The sequence below is a fragment of the Phalacrocorax carbo genome, chromosome 1 (genome assembly GCF_963921805.1).
Source record: "Phalacrocorax carbo chromosome 1, bPhaCar2.1, whole genome shotgun sequence".
In the NCBI taxonomy this organism is placed as follows: Eukaryota; Metazoa; Chordata; class Aves; order Suliformes; family Phalacrocoracidae; genus Phalacrocorax; species Phalacrocorax carbo.
The window spans coordinates 6642385-6660219 of record NC_087513.1 but is presented as its reverse complement, the minus strand read 5'-3'; the positions used below and the strand labels follow the sequence as shown (position 1 = coordinate 6660219).

The 17835-nt window shown below is 40.2% G+C and overlaps 1 protein-coding gene across 1 annotated transcript in view; it reads right to left on the bottom strand.

The window, feature by feature from the left end:
- Positions 1 to 15875, bottom strand: part of CELF2 (CUGBP Elav-like family member 2) — a 373584-nt gene extending 357709 nt beyond the window's left edge. Inside the window, exon 1 of the mRNA XM_064442812.1 lies at positions 15531 to 15875. Coding sequence (XP_064298882.1) covers positions 15531 to 15583 — 53 coding nt within the window. The 5' untranslated portion in view covers positions 15584 to 15875. The remainder of the gene's footprint in view (positions 1 to 15530) is intronic.
- Positions 15876 to 17835: the final 1960 nt, after the last annotated feature.

Sequence of the window (17835 nt, the reverse complement as noted above, 5' to 3'; positions counted from 1 at the left end):
AATTAATGTTTGGAGAAGAAAATGGACTAAGGGTGATGAGGAGATGGGGGCAGGAGAAGGGACTTCCCCTCTAAATTTCCGAACCTTCAGCGATGAAGGCTATAAGGAAGCCCTGCTGGAGGGAAGGCACCTATGCTAGGAGAAGTTTCCTTTATTCTAGCCTCAAGATATAGACCAGTGTTTTACACCTACTTTTTCATATAGTTTATCATTTCCTTCACTTTTAATAAGAGTTCACTTTTTAGGAAGCACAGATATCCTATTTATTCAAATTTTTCCTTAAAATGGGTTAGCTGCAAAATGTATACACAATTTGTATCAAAAGACTTTTAATCAAAGCATGGAAAGTTTATCTCTGTATTCACTAACAGACTTAACTATCTTCATTCATACACATTTTTGAAAGGAAACCAATTATGTTACTGACTTACTCCCTTCTCTGAGGAACATCTTCCCACAGCTAACAACCCTTGATAGATTATTTGAGGAAAAAAGAGAGGGGGTTAGTTTATACCCAAGAGTACCAAAGAAAGCTAGAAGGTGATTTAGAGTGAGGTTTGAGAGTTCAAAGCAAAATATGTTATTTAATACCATATAAAATAATTTATATTCAAAGACCTAATTAGGAATGTGTGTAATAAATCCTACCTACTCTTCACAGAGTACCATTTAATTCAAAATGTTTCAAGCTTATTTGTGCTTTTCGGAAGTGGACTGGCATTGAAATGGCAACCACAAACTCCTCTGGAATAGACACACAATTACATTGCTGCTTACAGTCCCGCAACCTACTATAAATACCATTTATTGAATTACTGTAATTCCACATCACCTCTGAGCCTGTATATCACGTGCATGTATGCACGTGTATGCACATGTATGTATGCGTAACATGTTTAAATGTAGGAGCCAGAATTTGTTTTGTGCTTTGAAAAGTGCTACATACCACCACCTAAGGAGCGCCCTTATATATGCAAGCTTGAATATCCATTAATGTTTTAGCGGACTATTCATGGTGGTGCAAGTTGTTATTTAGGAACCAAGGACAAGACATTCAGTTTTACCTTACTTGATCACCTCACATACTACATCCACAAGGACTCAACATCCCCACTCTGGGAAGGTTGGGTAGGACGTTATGTTGGTCTGTGCTGTCCCACTACTTGCAGTTACCCATTTGGGCGCCGCTGGCCAAGGTCTCCAGGCATCCCTCAACATTCATCTCTGCCTATTTTCCTTATCCCTAGGACTTGTTTACTTCCCAAATCTTTCCTCCATGTGTGATCCTCATCATCTTTTTTCTAAGCCTTCTTTCTTTTCCTCCTCTCCATGACCACTTCTTTCTAGGAACATATCTTTTCAGCCTTCTCTTCTTTCTGGGCCCCAGACTTCCCATTTGCCAATCAAAATAGTCTATGTGCAGGACAAGTAATCAGCCTGCTAACTGATGCATCAGCTTAATCCCTATTAGTTGGAAGACTTAGCATGTGCCACTTTTTGTTTAATCCAGGTGTTCACAAAATCTACAACCAGCCTGTACCAACTGCTGAGAGGAAGCAGCAGGCTTTTATGCTTGACAGGTCAAGAGTTCAAATCTGGACATTCACCTCCCCCAACATCCCAATTATCTCCCTCATGTTGTTTTTTTGTTTGGTTTTTTTTTGGCTGAAACTGTCATCAAACATGTATTAACTCATCTCCTGTAAGTGCTTCACTGCAAAGTCACATGGTTTGAAGCAGAAAAATGATAAAAATCTGTCTTGTATGTGAATATGACACTTGTTTACTGATTACGTGTATGTTGATAAGATTGTTGTTCTCTGCTATTTTTATTAAGAGGTGTAAGGCAGGCATTAATCTACTGATTTATGAGTATCAGTGCTATGCATTAACTTCCTTCTGCTGGATAACCTGTTGAGCTGCTGCTACATTTCATAAGAATCCTCACAAGACACCAAGCATAACTCATAAGCTGGATACATCTCTCCCCCTCAAAATACCAAACACATTTAATCATGCCCACAAATATTAGCTTTAGCCTTATGTAAGCCTCAAATGAGCACACAAATCTTACTATCACTATCTGAAGTCTGAAACACTGGCAAGATTCCCAAGTAGGCCACTGTGAGTTTGGAGAACACCAGCAAAGCAGTAAAACTCAGCCTGCCCCAAACAAGCAAACGTGTTCCTTTGCCAAACAAAAGTTCACAGCAAAGTTGAGCACAGTATTAGAAACAATAGAGATTCACAGAGAAGAAATGGCAGGAGAGGTTCAAAACCTGATGAAAGCACAGGTCCCCAAACTGGGGGTCTGTTTCTGTTTTGATATCCCAGTACGGACCTCAAACATCAACACCCTTTGAAGTCAAGAACAGTTAAAGGTGGCTCATACCTCAGTCTTAACAAGAACTGGCTTAAAAATTTCCCAACCAATGTCTTAATTTTAGACTGTGCAGATCAGAAAAAAAAAAAGCCCCAGTGCTCGGGCTAATCCCAGGATGCAGGCAAAAGGCCAGACTCCTTAGGAGCTCAAATTCCAAAAAAATGAGAGCACAAAGGATTTTTGAAGCACCAGCCATCACTTTTCCTGTCTCAGCAAGTGCCAGTGAACAAGAAGATCATTTGAAAACTTGGCTATAGACCTCTCATTTTCAATTTGTTTCTTTTGAACAAATAGTTCAGCCTAACAATCTCCAGGACAAACACAGCTAAACAAAAATATTCCCACCCAACACTTACTGATTATTAAGCCTCTGGTTTGGTCTAGAGTCTTCGTCAACAAGTAAAAACACAAGTACATTGTCTTCATATGTGATCTGGGGATATGCTGCTAGGTTTGAGTAGTACTGCTACGGAGTCTTAAAAATAACAGGTCTTTCATCTTCTCATGTTATGGCTTGCTGTTGTAAAGAACTAGAGTTAAACTACTATAATTATTTAAAATCTTTTCCTGAAGCACACTGTCAGAAACCTTCTCAAGCTGGTGTCTTCTGTGGATGTTGGGCAGGAGTTTTACTTAGTTTCTATAGTATGCATTTAAAAGGACCATAAAAATTTGGCCCAGAAACAGGACTGATGCTTCCATTTGGAGTCAAGAAACATCTATATCAGAAGTGGTTCAGACTGAGGGGGAAATATCACGACTAAAGCAGAGTGAACATTTGTTGGGAAGTTCGTGCAGAATTTAGAAGAGTAGTTTCTGTTACCTTGTGAGATCAGAAATCTTTGTGTGGTTCCTGTTTTAAAAAAGTCATGGACTGACAACCACAAAAGAAATGTTGGTCTCATGTCCTAAGGTTCAATAATCTTAGTGTAGAGATAAAGAAAACCCCACTATGTGATTTTAGATATTTAAAAAAACAAACTAGCAAATTTGTGCATTTTTACCTTCTGACTGAACAAAAGGTTACTGACCTTAAAAGTCTTTGTATACATGTGAGCATCGGTGCCTTTTCCCTGTGTGTTTATAGACTAGAAATCCCCATTCACATAATAATTTTCCCCAGAGTGAAGGAAATTTCTAAATATGATAACTGGCAGCACTGCATTAATTATCTGTACTCCTAAAGACTCCCCGACACTAGGACGATGGGCAGCGGCATATTGCCCTATGATACAAATATCAAACTTGTAACAAAGGACCTTAGGTTATTACTCCTGTTCCTTCCCCATTGGAAACACTGCATAGAAATTCAAAGTTCATGGTTTATATTGTTGCTCTCTCAAACCAGAAAAATCAGTCATTGAAGACTTGAGGGAAATAGAAAAAAGGAAATTTTTCCCAACCTTACCAACATGTTTGTGTAAAGGTTTGGTTCTGTTTGAGGGCAAGAGCTGTACTTTTTCTACAGGTGGGAAAGAGGGCATGTTCAAAATCAGCAAAGAACGAACGTAAAACTGCAAAGTAGCAGGAGCTTATTGGGGTAATTAAGTTAAGGATCATTCCTGCAGATTGATTCATTTCACCGCGAGCTTAAGAACCACTCCAAGGTTCAGCTCAGATTTTGATGCTCATGTAACCAAACCCCTCAAATTTGACATTTACAGACCTGAGTTGACTATTGCTGATTTCAAAATGAAGTGATCACAGTGCCTTCCCACCCTCTTTAGGAAGCAGATGTGTAAGTATGGCCACATACAAATGTTAGCTTAATCCCTCCCACCTTTTTTGAACTTCTTGCCCAGCTTCTGAGATGCTTGGCAAGGCGGTGGTAACCTCAAAAATACTAAATTGTTTTAAGCCTCCTGAAAATAGGCCATCAAAAAAAGACAGATAGCCTCTCAGGTACACTGCTTAAGGACACTTATAATCCTCACAAAATCAACAAACAAAATCCACACAAAAAACCCCTCTTCCCCCCAGAAAAACCCCAACCAAACCCCATCCCAAAACAATAATAATAAAGAGAAAAAAAGGAAAAAAAGGAAAAAAGGAAACAATAATAAGGAAAAAAAGGAAAAAAGGAAAAAAAGGAAAAAAAGGAAAAAAAGGAAAAAAAGGAAAAAAAGGAAAAAAAGGAAAAAAAGGAAAAAAAGGAAAAAAAGGAAAAAAAGGAAAAAAAGGAAAAAACTAACACAACACCCCCCCCAACAATAACACTGAAGCCACAAGAAATATCAAAAACCCAAACCAGGACCCACCCCTCCCCAAGTCTGAATCTGCATCTGATTCAGCACAAGAGGATACAACCAAGACAACCCCCAAACAAAGAAAACAGATTTCAAAGGTTCCAGCTCTTCCAGAATAAATTTTTCATCCTTAACATAGAAAGAAAATGTAGAGGAAAAATAACTTCCAATCCCAAACGAATGAAACTTTTCTAACAACAAAAAAACCCAAAACAAATCCCGAACAAAAAACAAACAAAACCACAAAAAGCAACAAAACCAAACCAACCAAACTTGGTTGAAAATACAGGTCCTTCCACACAAAAGTAGAATTAAATGAAAATCAAAACTGGTCCAAGTTATATCAAGGCTTGCAACGCACAAAAGATAATTTGCCGTCTATGTATTTTCAGGTGCAATTTCAGAAACTTTGAATTACAACATACAAAAGATCTTATGATCTTGAAATCTTCAGGACCCTGTCTTTTCTGGTCAGTCTAATCTAATCCTTTACCTCAGGGGTATGTCTGAATTTACTTTGATCACCATTGCATCAAGCTCCCAGGAATTAAATGAGAATTTTGTTACATTAAAACAAAGTTGTTTATAATCAACCATGCACAAGCTGTTGGTATGGCTAGCTGCCACACAAATCAAGGTTAAAGCAGGCCAGGCTTACTGCTGAAATATAACTAATATGACATTATTCTTTCAGACATTTGGTTGGGCTGACAAATTTGTAACTCTGTAATTTACACAATGTGCCCATGACATGTGGCAGTGCAGCTATTGTGTACGGAGATTTTTATCATGGGAAGGAGGGGGAGGAAGCCTACATTCTCCTAATACAAATCTTTCCCATAACAATTTTGGAATGCATGCTGGCTTGCTAAAGTAAACAATTTACCTATCTGAGATTATATGAAGTTCAAATGGTGATGGATAATTATTTTAATGCAATGCAAAATTACCCTGTGGAACTCATCGGTCCAGAAAGTGGTTAAGACACCATATATAATGCTGTTAAATAAAAATGTATGCTGTAGTAAGACAAGGCATGAAAGACTTGTTCTGTCTTTTGACTCATGCATTGCATCAATAAAGTAGATGCCGTTAGAATTCAGTATTAGGAAAGAAAATTCAATTAGTAGGATTTTAACACTCTTGTATAACACAGGAATTGTCTCATGGGATCAGACAGGAGGTATTTTTATATGACCTTCCATCCCCAAGAGGTAAAAAAGCCTACATGGATAGGGATATATTGCCAAATAAGGAAAGATGCTTCTCAGCCTCACATAGTAGTTGGCCAAAGCATGAGGACTTATATCCTTCCCCATCCATTTTAATCCTATCTAATTGTAGATGTTCTCATCATCCATAAAAATATTTTTTTTCCCCAATTCTAAGCATTTGGCCTCTATTGTATCTACTGGCACAGTATCCTGCAAGCTAATTGTTATGTGGGTTATTGGTTTCAAATCTCTCACAAGATTATTTTTTCCCCTTTGTGTTATGACAAAATTCAAACAACAAAACCTAAATCACAATTTCTGAGAAGTGCTTGTTATTCTGTACAACTCTTTGCGTCTGTAATTAAACACTCCTCATAAGGAAGTCCTTCTAGGTCTGAAATTATTAGCTAATTATTGCTGGAACCCCTCGGTTAAAGCACATTTTTTATCATCTTCCTGAAGGAATTCAAAATTGGCTGCTACTACTGAGAAGATACAAAGATACCATATATAGGTAACTGCTCTGTTCCAGATCATCACATCTTAAGAAACCGTCATACATACTGATTAAACAGCTTCCTCCCTGCAAAGCTGGGTTTATTCAGTAGTGCCACACTAAGCTTCCAGTGCCGAAGAAAGAAAAAACACCCAACCCTTTTCTGTTGAACTAGTTCTGCTTTCCCATCCCAGTTTTGCCATGTAGATTCGTGCAAACTTCCCGTGTGGTCTGACTGCTGTCGTGTATAGGAACAAATGCGGGGGGTGGCGGGTGGGAAATGCAGAACTCACTCTTTCCTCCAAATTGTCATGTTTTGTGATGTTGCAACCTGGAGCCCAACTCTGTTTCATGTTCAAATCACAAGCTCACTGTATACATGGCTCATTTTCATCAACAGATGTTTTCTTCCCTGTTGTTATAGACTTAGACTATTTTTTCATAATACCGGTTTAAATTTAATCCATAACCTGAATTGCCAATACACGAGGTACAATCAACCCTGTAATAACTTGCAGAGAGTTTAACAGGAACACAAGGCAATGATTAGCACAATCAGATTAATACAGGCACACAGTACATTCACACTAGGTTTCTATATGTTACAGGACATTTTGTTTTTTAGGTGTTTTAATTTTCCTAAACAGTGACTATGAGGTTTTTCTGGAAATAACTGAATTCTTTTCCTAGGACTTTTCTGCTATGATGCCTGCCCAGTAAACATCTGTAACTGTGGCAAAAATAATTCTGACAAAGGTATCTTCTTCTCTGCAGTTAAATAGGATAAGGTTATCCCTCCTGGAACTGGACCTGCAGCTTCACCCATGTTCATTCTTCTTGTTGCCTTTACTCAGCCACACCGACATGAACAACATGAATTTTCTTTGCAGTGGGTCAAAGTCTTTGTGCTACGTTGTCACACTAAGGACTATGGGGACACCCACCAGCCTCCGCAGTATCAGCTACTGGCAGGACTGAAATTCTTCCCCAAGATCTCACCGGAGCAGAAAGGTTGTCCCGATGAAGTGCCAGGTTAGCAAGTGTGCTCAAGAGCTCTACTGACAGGGCACGTAAAAATAAGAATCAAATATATAACATGGATCGTGGACCCAGTACTCCTTGAAGGAAGTCGCATGGAAAGCCACACAAACCTCCCAGGGACTAGAAACCACCTCTGATTAATATACAGTAACCCCTTGCTTGCTTAAAGCAAAGACCAATTACAGCCTGAGAGAGTGAGAGGTGAAATTCATGCTACAAATGCTTGAAGGTGAACTTAGTTACTATTAACAGAATGGGGTAGTCTCAGTTTAAAATCTGCCAGTGCCTCCTAGTTCAGGAGGAGTGTAATGGGAAAAGCAATGCTGGGGTGACACCTGTCACTGGAGCCTCCCAAAATTTCTACGTTTAGAAAACCTTCAGTTTTAAGTCTCAGTTGGAAAAAACAAACAAACAACTACAAAGAAAACAGAGTCTGGTAAACAAGGTTGCCCATTAATATCAGCTTAGGACCCATTCAAGAACAAGCATCCTACAATGAATTGTCAGAACAAACTCTGTACGCAAGGGATGCACAGACTTTCCCAGATGAGGAATTAAAAACTAAGGGACCACTTCCACTCCTCTGCTTGTGATGAAACATGGGGAAACGCACCCAATCAAGGTAAACAACATCTGAGAAAGTTATACAGAAATGCAATTCATGTGAGGCAGGTTTTGTTTGGTTTAATTCTTATATTAAGCAAAATTAGAGTATAATCAGTATAAACGTTCAGCTGTTCATACAAAAGAGGTTGGACGGTAACATCTAGGTTACGCTATGAATTTTTTAGTGCCACAGAGCATTTTTCAGGAGTATTAGAGCTCCTGAAGTCTGAACAGCTGCCTTGGGAGTTGGTGATACCCTCCAGACAACACCCATAGGGAACAGTTAGAGCTTTTTCCTTACAGATAAGAAATTCAGCTCCTGCTGAGGTCAGGCAAAAGAAAATCCTCTGGCTCTTGATGTAAAGGCCCAGCAAGAGAGAATGCAAATCTTCCTGTTTCCACCTTCCTTTGCTCCACACTTGATGGTGCACCTTAAGATTACCAGGGGTGCAGGAGATCCTTAACGAATCTCTCTTGAACAAAACACAGCCTGTTGTATAGGCAGTGCTGTAATAATGACTGCTGGAATAATAACTACTAGAAGAGTTTCATCGCTCTAATTACACCCCGTCAAGGGAACAGTGGGGTACACTACCGACGGCTGGGAAAATGCCATGTGGCACAGGTATTGCTGAATGAAAGTGATGACACACGGGTGAGTAAAGTTGCATGTCGACTGGGGAGAGGACTAGAAAAATGGAGAGCAAGAAATGAGCCTATGAAAAAAATTATTCACATGTGCAGCTATGAGACATGAAATGAGCACCTATGCAGAAGAGGAACTGCATACCAAAGGGGAGACTAGGCTTGGAGGGGGTCTTAATAAAGCAGAACAGTAACTGAGCTTACAAATTTTTATTAAGTGTTACTGAACAGAATCATCACATACACACACACAAAAAAAACCCAACCAACAACAAAAACCCTAAACAAACCCCAAAGGGGAAAACCAAGAAACCCAAACTCCCAGCTAAGTAATTTGCCATTAGGCAAAGCTCAGCCAGATCATTCAGCTCTGAGTTCCAGGCTTCAACCAGCTTCAGCTTAACAACTTCTTGGAAAAAAATCTTGTGTGTGAGGAATTTGAACAACTCATCTGCGGAGCTGCCTTGCAAAGGCAGAAATACTGAAGAAAGGGTTTTAGGAAATGAGCAAGGAATTACTTGTTCTCAAAAGAGTTAACTGAATTATTTTTATGAGGGCGGGTGATGAAAAGCCCAGCCCAAGGCTGAGCCCTCACTGCAGTGGGCTCTTATGGACAGAGCTGTACATCTCTACAGCCATGAAAAGTTTATAGCCAAAGTAGATAAGACAGGTATTAACAACTCCATTTTACTGGTGGGAACTGAGGCACACAGAGATTAAGTAACTCATCCAAACTGACACAGAAATCCTGGGAAAAGCTTAAAATTATAACCTTATCTCTCAAGGCACAATGTAACGCTGCCACTGCCCGGTTACCTTTCCTTTCTAGAGGCAATTTCCTCCTTATTTCAGTTCCACTGAGCACAGAACTAGACAAAGCTTAAAATTTGCAATGGGTTAGTTATGAAAGAGCAGCAGAGTTTGGCAGAAGTACATTAAGGCTCTCATTGATTTAAGAGATGAAGATGATTAAATGGTAGATGAGAGTCAGTATGATTAAGTAACGCATGTAGGAAAGGATCATCCTGTTTTTACCTGCATCCTGCAAGATGTGCATCCAGGTAACTGGGCATCACTGATCACCCGTCAGGAATAAAATTTTGGGGTATAATAGATGCAGACACAACACAGCCTCCCCCTCCCTTCAAAACCTGAACTCAATGTCTCAAGCCCTTTGCAGGGAAACCACTCCAAACAGCTAACATGTATCCCAAAACATGGACACAACACAAATTTACACGTAAAAAGAGCCCTTCCAGTGCACTGCTTTGTTAGCATACATGCAACCAGTGTGCCAGACTAGTGAGTTTCTTTGCTGCAAGACACTGTGGGCTCAGGTTAAAACTGCAAAGCCAATCAGATAAATTCATGGAGGAAACATTCGTCAAGAAAAAGACATCATTGCTGGCATAGGAAGTCCCTGAACTGCAAATCACTGGTGGCTGGGAGAGTATTACTACACACTTATCATCTTAGATTCTTGCTCAGCATCTGTGTTGCTGGCGCAGTAATTTTATATTATGTATCAGGGGTTAGGGCAATTTAAACAATTAGGCGAAGGAACATAGCAGCGATGGTAAGTAAACCTCTTTGTGAGAGCATTCATTTGAATTGGATGGTTAAATCCCCTATAAAGCACCTGGAAGATTTAACAACTTATGTCCAAATGAACAAGATGTAATAAGCTTGTATACAGGCTTGATATGAAAAGTGGATTGTTTTTAGTAAAACAGTGGAGAATAACCTCTTATTGAAAAGAGTGATATTGAATTTTAATCAGGGGAAAATAAAGATGCAAGAATAAATCTGCAGAGGCTTAGAGAGGGACTAGATGACTTTCTCAGCCATCAACAATGGATGCAGGAGTGTATTACATGCTAATCTGCTATTTTTTGTTATCTTTACTTTTTCAATCACCCCATATATCTTGACTTTTTAGGGAAAAAAAAACCCCAACCAAACCAAGAAAAACTGTCCGTATGTCCTCCAAAGTGCAGAGGAAGCACAGATATAACAGGTGAAAAAAATGATTAAAACCTCATGCCTCAATACAGCTGGCCCTAATTTTTCATCCTAGTTTTACTCACTTGAATGACTGTGGAGTAACACATTCAAACTGAAAGCAGAAGAATCCAGACTAAGTTTTGCTGCTCATCTTTTACATATCAGAGCTTAGTAACAACCGTCATCCCCCTGGTGATACTCATCTCTGTCATGACTTGGGATTTATGTGACCCTCACTGCCATCCCTTTCCTTGCCATCTCTGACATGATCTGTCTTTTTGGAGGGGTAAACTGGGAAACCATTTCTCAGATGTGTTTTTAGGTATTACAAGATACACACACCCTCTTTTCATGTATATTTATTTTTTTAAGCAAGCATATTGTGGCAATTATGGAGGAATTTGTATTCTCCACTGACATCTGATATTCCATTATCTGTATTTCATGGCGGCAATGGAGTCCAGCATTATGTCCCTGGGCCAAACTTCCAGGGCTTGTTTTCTTCTGTTTTTGAGTAGTGGGTGGAGACAACATTGTTCAGGTCCTCAGAGGAAAGAACATGTGAAATAATATTTTTTTTACCCCCTTCTCTGAATGGTAGTTCTGTGTTGGGGGTCCATGCACTTAACTGGTCTGTTCAGATACTGAATACAATGCTGGATGCCTTATCTTAAGCTTTGCTAAAATGGGAAGGCAAAAGCCAGAACAGGAATAAGACTCACATCACTATGGTCTCTTGGTTTATTTTTCTGTGCCAACACCAAAATTGCGCCGTTATGGGTTCGCAGGCAGTCACAGGAGTGGGGTGTGGGGGTAGGGCTATTTGCCCAAACCAGCTCATAATACAAACACCAACAAGGCTGAAATTGTTCCTCCTGGAGTGTCTTGCCAAGCATGAAAACCCACTTTTTCCTGAAAAACCAAACCATTTACAGGCTGTTTGGAGAGTGTGCATCGTGGGAAAATGCATTTTGGAGAGAACATCTGAATTGGTACATCCGCCTGACACATGACATGTTCCAAACAAGATGTTCCCAACTCCACTAGCCAAGTTGTATGGGCCAGTTCAATAGGACTTGTGAAATTCAGGTCATCCCTATGCAGAGCAGTACAGCAAGATTCATGATTTGCTGCTTCACAGGCTGTAAAATGACTGCTAATCTGAGTGAAAACTCCTACTCTTTGCTTGGATTTCACCTTGAGGTTATGAAGCCAAGTTAAAAACAACTTTTTTTTTTTCCTTGAATAAGCCATAGAAAGGTCACATACTTCTTCAGACAGGAATGCAAAGGGGTACAAGGTCTTCCCTGTATAGGTAACTCATGTGATTTATAGTGCTGCATTTAGCCTTGTTGGAGCCAAATTAAGGGATAAAAGCAACAGAAGAGATGTGGCCTTGAGGGATATTTTTTTCCTCCTTTTTGTGCCTCTCCTTGCCAGGCTACTGCTCTGCTTTTGCTGTTGTAGGTGCGCAGAGCACAGGTTCTGGCTTCAGAAACAGTGACCAAAGCTGTCCCTGTTACGTATGAGGAACAAAACCATGCCCCAAAAGTACAGGGAAAGTTTTGGGCAGGGATTAAAGACATCTCTGAAGTCACAGCAGCTGATCTCAGTCTCATTTTTGCACTAGCAGGGCTAGATCCCAACTCCCATATAATTCTGGAGATACATAAATGGGATTTCTGTGCTGGTGGAGGGCTGGGCGAGCACACATCGTTTGCTGGTAAGGCTCTGAAGGATTTTAAAAAAGCCTGACGTTTTGCCAATCTCTCCTGGCTCTAAGGAGTACAACAGATACTTATTCTAGTCTCACTATGAAAAGTGAGAAGGCATCTATAAAGGAAGATCAGGCAGCAGTGTGTTAATGTCAAAGCATAGAGGTTTTGCTGGGAGCTTATCTGAAAAGAGACAACAGGAGGGGAAAAACAACGACCAAAACAAAGCCAGGAGCTCTCACAGATTTACTTTCCAATAACTTTAATACTCACATCACTATCAAGAAATCCAGTGAAAGAATATATTTTCAGAAGTGGGCTTTGTTCTGCACATTAAACTGTGTTTAGAGCCCCTGAGTCCCTCCCCCCTTGCTGTAATGTGAAGCCAGTGAGTGCTGAGTATTGCAACTCTTGCTGTCCTACCCCAGACAGACACAACAAAAGAGAGAGGCTTGATGTAATATTATATATACACACCATATTGCCCTTTATTTATTTTAATACCTCTGCTAGCTCTCCCAGCCATGCTGGGTGAACAAAATCCCCTGCCATCCTCCCAACACCACCTCTCCCACCCATTAGGCTTCAGCACCAGCCACAGCCTTGTCTGTTGTTATATTGTACTTTTTCTTTCATAAATCATCTTTATTCAGAGGACAAAAGATGTGCTTCCAGGGGATTTGGGGAGGAGGGCAGAGAAGCCAGAGCTCAGCTGAGATGGGGGTAACCAGCACCAAGGCAGCCCATATTCTCTGAGCCCCTGGGAATTTTTAAGCCCCAGTGCAATTATTCGACACACACCCCTGCCCCCATGAGATCTGCATCCTTCAGTCTTTTCCCAGCTGAGCAGGTCTCAAACTGTGAGTCACAAAAGTTACAGCGGGTGCACAAGGAAAACAAAATTGAGAATTTGCTACCATAGGACACTACTCTCGAGCTGATCATGGCACTTCCTACAGCGTTTCATCTGGGTCTTAAAGAAATGCTTTGCGCCACCTAAGAGAAACGCACAGAAACACTCCTTTATTTCTTATAAATATTAGCTACAGGCTCCCTTGGTACATGGAAGGGAGACACTAATAGTGGTAAGCTCAGAGGCATCAAACAGGCTGGAAATTGGCCTGCAGAAGAGGAACTAAAATTTATAAGAAAAGGTAGAATTGGCATTAAAATTTAATAAGTAACAAGTCAGATGAGCTGCATGTTGACATCTTTTATTTTTTTTTACTATTATTGATCATTTCACTTATATTACATACTGTCTTTTCCCACCTCTTAACCCTCTGCATCCTGCAGTTGTTCTGCACAACGTCACGTCTTTACGGACTTGCTGCTGTAATCACACGCGCTAACTACACAAAGAAATGTCTGGTAAAATTGACTTAACTACATCATTGACCTACTCTGTGTCCATACAGATGTAATCTCCAGGTTCACACACGAAGTTGGGAAACTTCAGTCATGTTGTAGGGAACAAGTGCCAGGGAGATATTTCTTCTACAGTCATGTAAACACACCATTTTTCTAAAAAAAAACAGGATTCTTTGAAAGGACAAAGTCTCTTCTGCTTAAATCTTCTTGACTTTCAAGTCCACTGTGTCATCCCTCAACTCAGCAAAACCCAGGTATCCCCTGACTTGACTAGCAGAGGGATCAGAAGTAGTCTCACAGAGCTAGATAAACCTTTACAATAATTCCTAGGATAGCTTTTCTGGAGCACACACACTGTAAGACAACACATATGGAGCTCTGTAAAAGCACTTTTCTGGCATTCATTGGTGATGATTCACAGAAGTCACGTCACCCTGGCTCTGGTCTGTAGCGTGACATCCGCCCCAGATGCCAATCACAGCCCTGCACTCCACCATCCGCACACCACTACATGTGAGCTAACATCCACACTGAAGATTTGGAAGTCAAATAGAAACTTATCATTCTGTGCTGACAGTCCTATATGACTTTAAACAAAAAATAAACTAAACTTGCAGTAAGACCACTATGCCAAGTCTCATACCACAGAGAAGGATAAAGGATCTTAGTTCACATGCCTGCATACAGGCTCAGAAGATGGTCAGAGAAATTTAAACTTCTGAATAAAGAAAGTTTGATGCTCTGCAAATATGAGGAAAAAACCCAAGTCATGTAAGTTGACTTTTGAGGGGTTGGTTTTCCTCTTTCAGCTCAGGACACATTAAGTTTTTTAAAACACTGTAGCAGGAATTTCAAGTATACTTTAAAATATTATAATTATTTTATATATAATAATAATACCACAATTTACGAACCCCTCAAAATTCCGTCAATTTGCTCCCTTAAAGAAAAAAAACAACTGCATTAAGTGCAGCTCCATGTTTTGCTTAAGAGCTGAAGGAAATAAAGTTTATATTTCACCATCTACGTTCCCAGATGGTTCCAATGCTTTAGTGAAGTTTCTGCAAACCATCTGCAAACTTTCTACATGTCCGGATTCTCATCAGGCAAACCCAGGCACTTACAGCAGCATTAAACATGGACATTTCACGCTATGAAGCTTTAGTATCTGCAGCAGGCATTAACAGTGATGGGTTTTTTCCCCTTATCCTTCCTTTCAGCAGTTCAAGTTACCATATTTCACTATTCAAAATAAAAATAGCAGTGCTGAAGGTAAAAATCAGTAGTAACTTTTGAGTAACAAACACATGCCATATAGGGACAAACAAACTGTGGAAGTTTCAGCAACAAAATAAACCAAGCACATTTGTCCCCCTTCCTTCCCCCAGGACTATTTTCTCCTCTTGATCAACTTTCATGCTGTTTTTTTGCTCCTCTGAAGTTTCCCACCCATTCCCCTGCAGAGCACAGTGAGGAAAGCAGAGAGTTAATGCTGCAGTTTCAACTGGTGGGAGCCTTTACTATTAACTTGAATTTATAGAGCAATCTCTACTTAAAAAAAAAAAAGAAGAAAAAAAGAAAAAAAATTCCTTACTGCACTGTAACACTGAGAAGTATATTTAAAAAATCTCCCTCGGGTGTCTCTAAACATCTGCTTAAAGGTTTGCTGTATCTTAAAAGGGCTCTAATTACTAGAAACTCCTCTCTTACTTAAGCCCAGGGCTCACATTTCGATTATAACTCAAGCTCCAGTTAATTTAGGGCTAAACCAAAAATGTCTGTACCGAACAGAAGAAAACATAGGCCTACCTTAAAACTTTCCAGCTTTTCAGAGGATCCAAGTCAGAGATTATAGACACCATTGCAGTAATAACAACAATAAAATATATATAACAAAAAAAACCCACGGCAGGGAAGCCTAACCACAAAAGCAGCAAGTACTCTACTCAGTGTGGAAATGACAACAAACCCAGCACAGCTCTTCCTCCTTCTCAAGCTGATAAGCACTTGTCCCAGCTTCTCTCCACCCCCAAAATCAATCTTGTGCTATATTGCTTCACAGTCCCAGTTTCATTTCTTCACCACTACCTTTTAAAGCCCTTGTAATCTGCTCCAACTGATCAAATTTGACCTTTTTGTAGCCCACTTTATTCCAAGCACAGCCCTCAGTTAAATCTCTCTTTATTAACACCGTCCTTCTTGGCTTTCTCTTGGAACAAACACAGCTCAGGCTTGAAGCCTCCAGTCTTTGCCAGCAATCATTTACAGATTACTGCAAGCTGCACTCTTCTCCTTTTGGGTATTTTCTTCTACCTCTGAGGTTTGCTTTTATATTATTTTCTGAAGGTTGTTGGGGGTCTCCCTTTCCCTATTCTGTGCAGGTTGGAGTTTGACACTTTTAAAGGAGGGACTTTCTAAAGCAACTCCTCTCTCACCCTTCCCTCCTCCCTTCACCCTCATGGGGACGCACACATACACACATTAACAACAGTTTACAACCTTTTGAATGCAAAACAATCTTTCTCCCCCTTTATTTTTTAAAATCTAATAGACATGATAGACTTGTAAGCTGAAGCTGTGTCTGAAAGCAATCTGATTTACAGCAAGACTGCTGTTATGGTAGAATAATAAAAAGCCTAATAATGCAAAACCAGCTGTAACCCTTTGGGTGTTTGAAAAGGGAAAAAGTGTCTATATAATTCCATTAAATCCATTTCTTCTTTTTGTTGCTACTTAAAAAATAAATAGTAAAGCATCCTCCAGATCACTATGGTGATATGAAAAGTTGTGTAACTGCTATGTTAGTGTGTGTTTATTTAGGAAAATCTAGATGATTGGCTTCTTTTGTGTTTTATAACAGTTTTTATATTGATTTCCCTGCATTTAAATATTTATCTTTTGCATTTTTTTTTGCCCCTCTACATGTTTTCCATTAATCCCCTGAATGACTGTACCCTCTTCTTGAGCTCCACCGATTCACTGGGATTTCTGAAAATTCCCAAATTAAAATTCAGGGGGGAAAAAAGCCAAACTGTGTACCTTATGACGTGTTCAGTCAGAACGGATCTACCCCAAATGACAGACACTTCCACTCTGCTATTTATACCACAGGCATATGCTCCTAGTTTCTCTCTACCACTAGCTCTCAAAAAAAAAATAAAATTAGGATCAGGCCTTGTATGTTAAAAAGACAGTAATATGATGGTCACATAGAGATCTGGTAGTGTGTGACATGACACACTCATGGAAACATAATAAAGGGTATAATAAGGCATAATAAACTTCTGAGGCTGCTTTAAGTCTTCCACTGCCACCTCCTTTGGTGAGATAAAACTTGACTATGTCGAAAATTGATGTCAGGGCTCTCTTGTTATGCTGTAGGCTGGTTTTGGGCTGCCTGAACCTCCCCTTGCTGGTGTCCCTGTGGTGAAAGGCCGCAGAGTCCGCGCTTGGCAGAAGCTGACACTGAGGCTACCCACTGCCCAAAAAAGATTTTGTGACCATTTTATCTACCAGACAGCAGCCAGGAGATAGTGATCAGACAGAAACAACCGGTTTGAAACTACCTAGATACAGAATGCCTTCTTTGTTCAAAGGCCAGCACGTCGTTGACCCCTCATTTAGGATAAACATACATTGAGTCCTCTCCTGCCTCTTTTTCCACCCCTCAGCCCGTTCAAGCCCCTGGCTCAGCACCTGGCCTGTATCAATTGATTAGTTTAGCAAGTTAAAACCTCTGGATTTTACATCCTCCCCTGGGCAAGGTCTCCAACAGCTTTGCTTTATCTCTGAGGGGTGTAACAAGGATAAACACATCACAGACTGCTATGGGTGAGATTGCAGGTGCAGATCTGGGGAGGAGGGGGGAGGACAGCTGGGGGCTTACAGATGCTCCACCTCCCTCTTAACGTCAGCGTGGCACAGGGTGTTCCTCACCTGATACACATCTCTGAGCGCTTCTTCAGATATGAGGGTTGTATCCACCTCTGGAAACTTTGGGGCCATATAGTTATCTACCTACGGAGACAGGTTTGATGCTTGCTATGGAAAATTAAATTCAGTGACCACTTCTCATTTGTTTCTTTGTGGAGCTGAGGAAACCTTCATTTTTAGT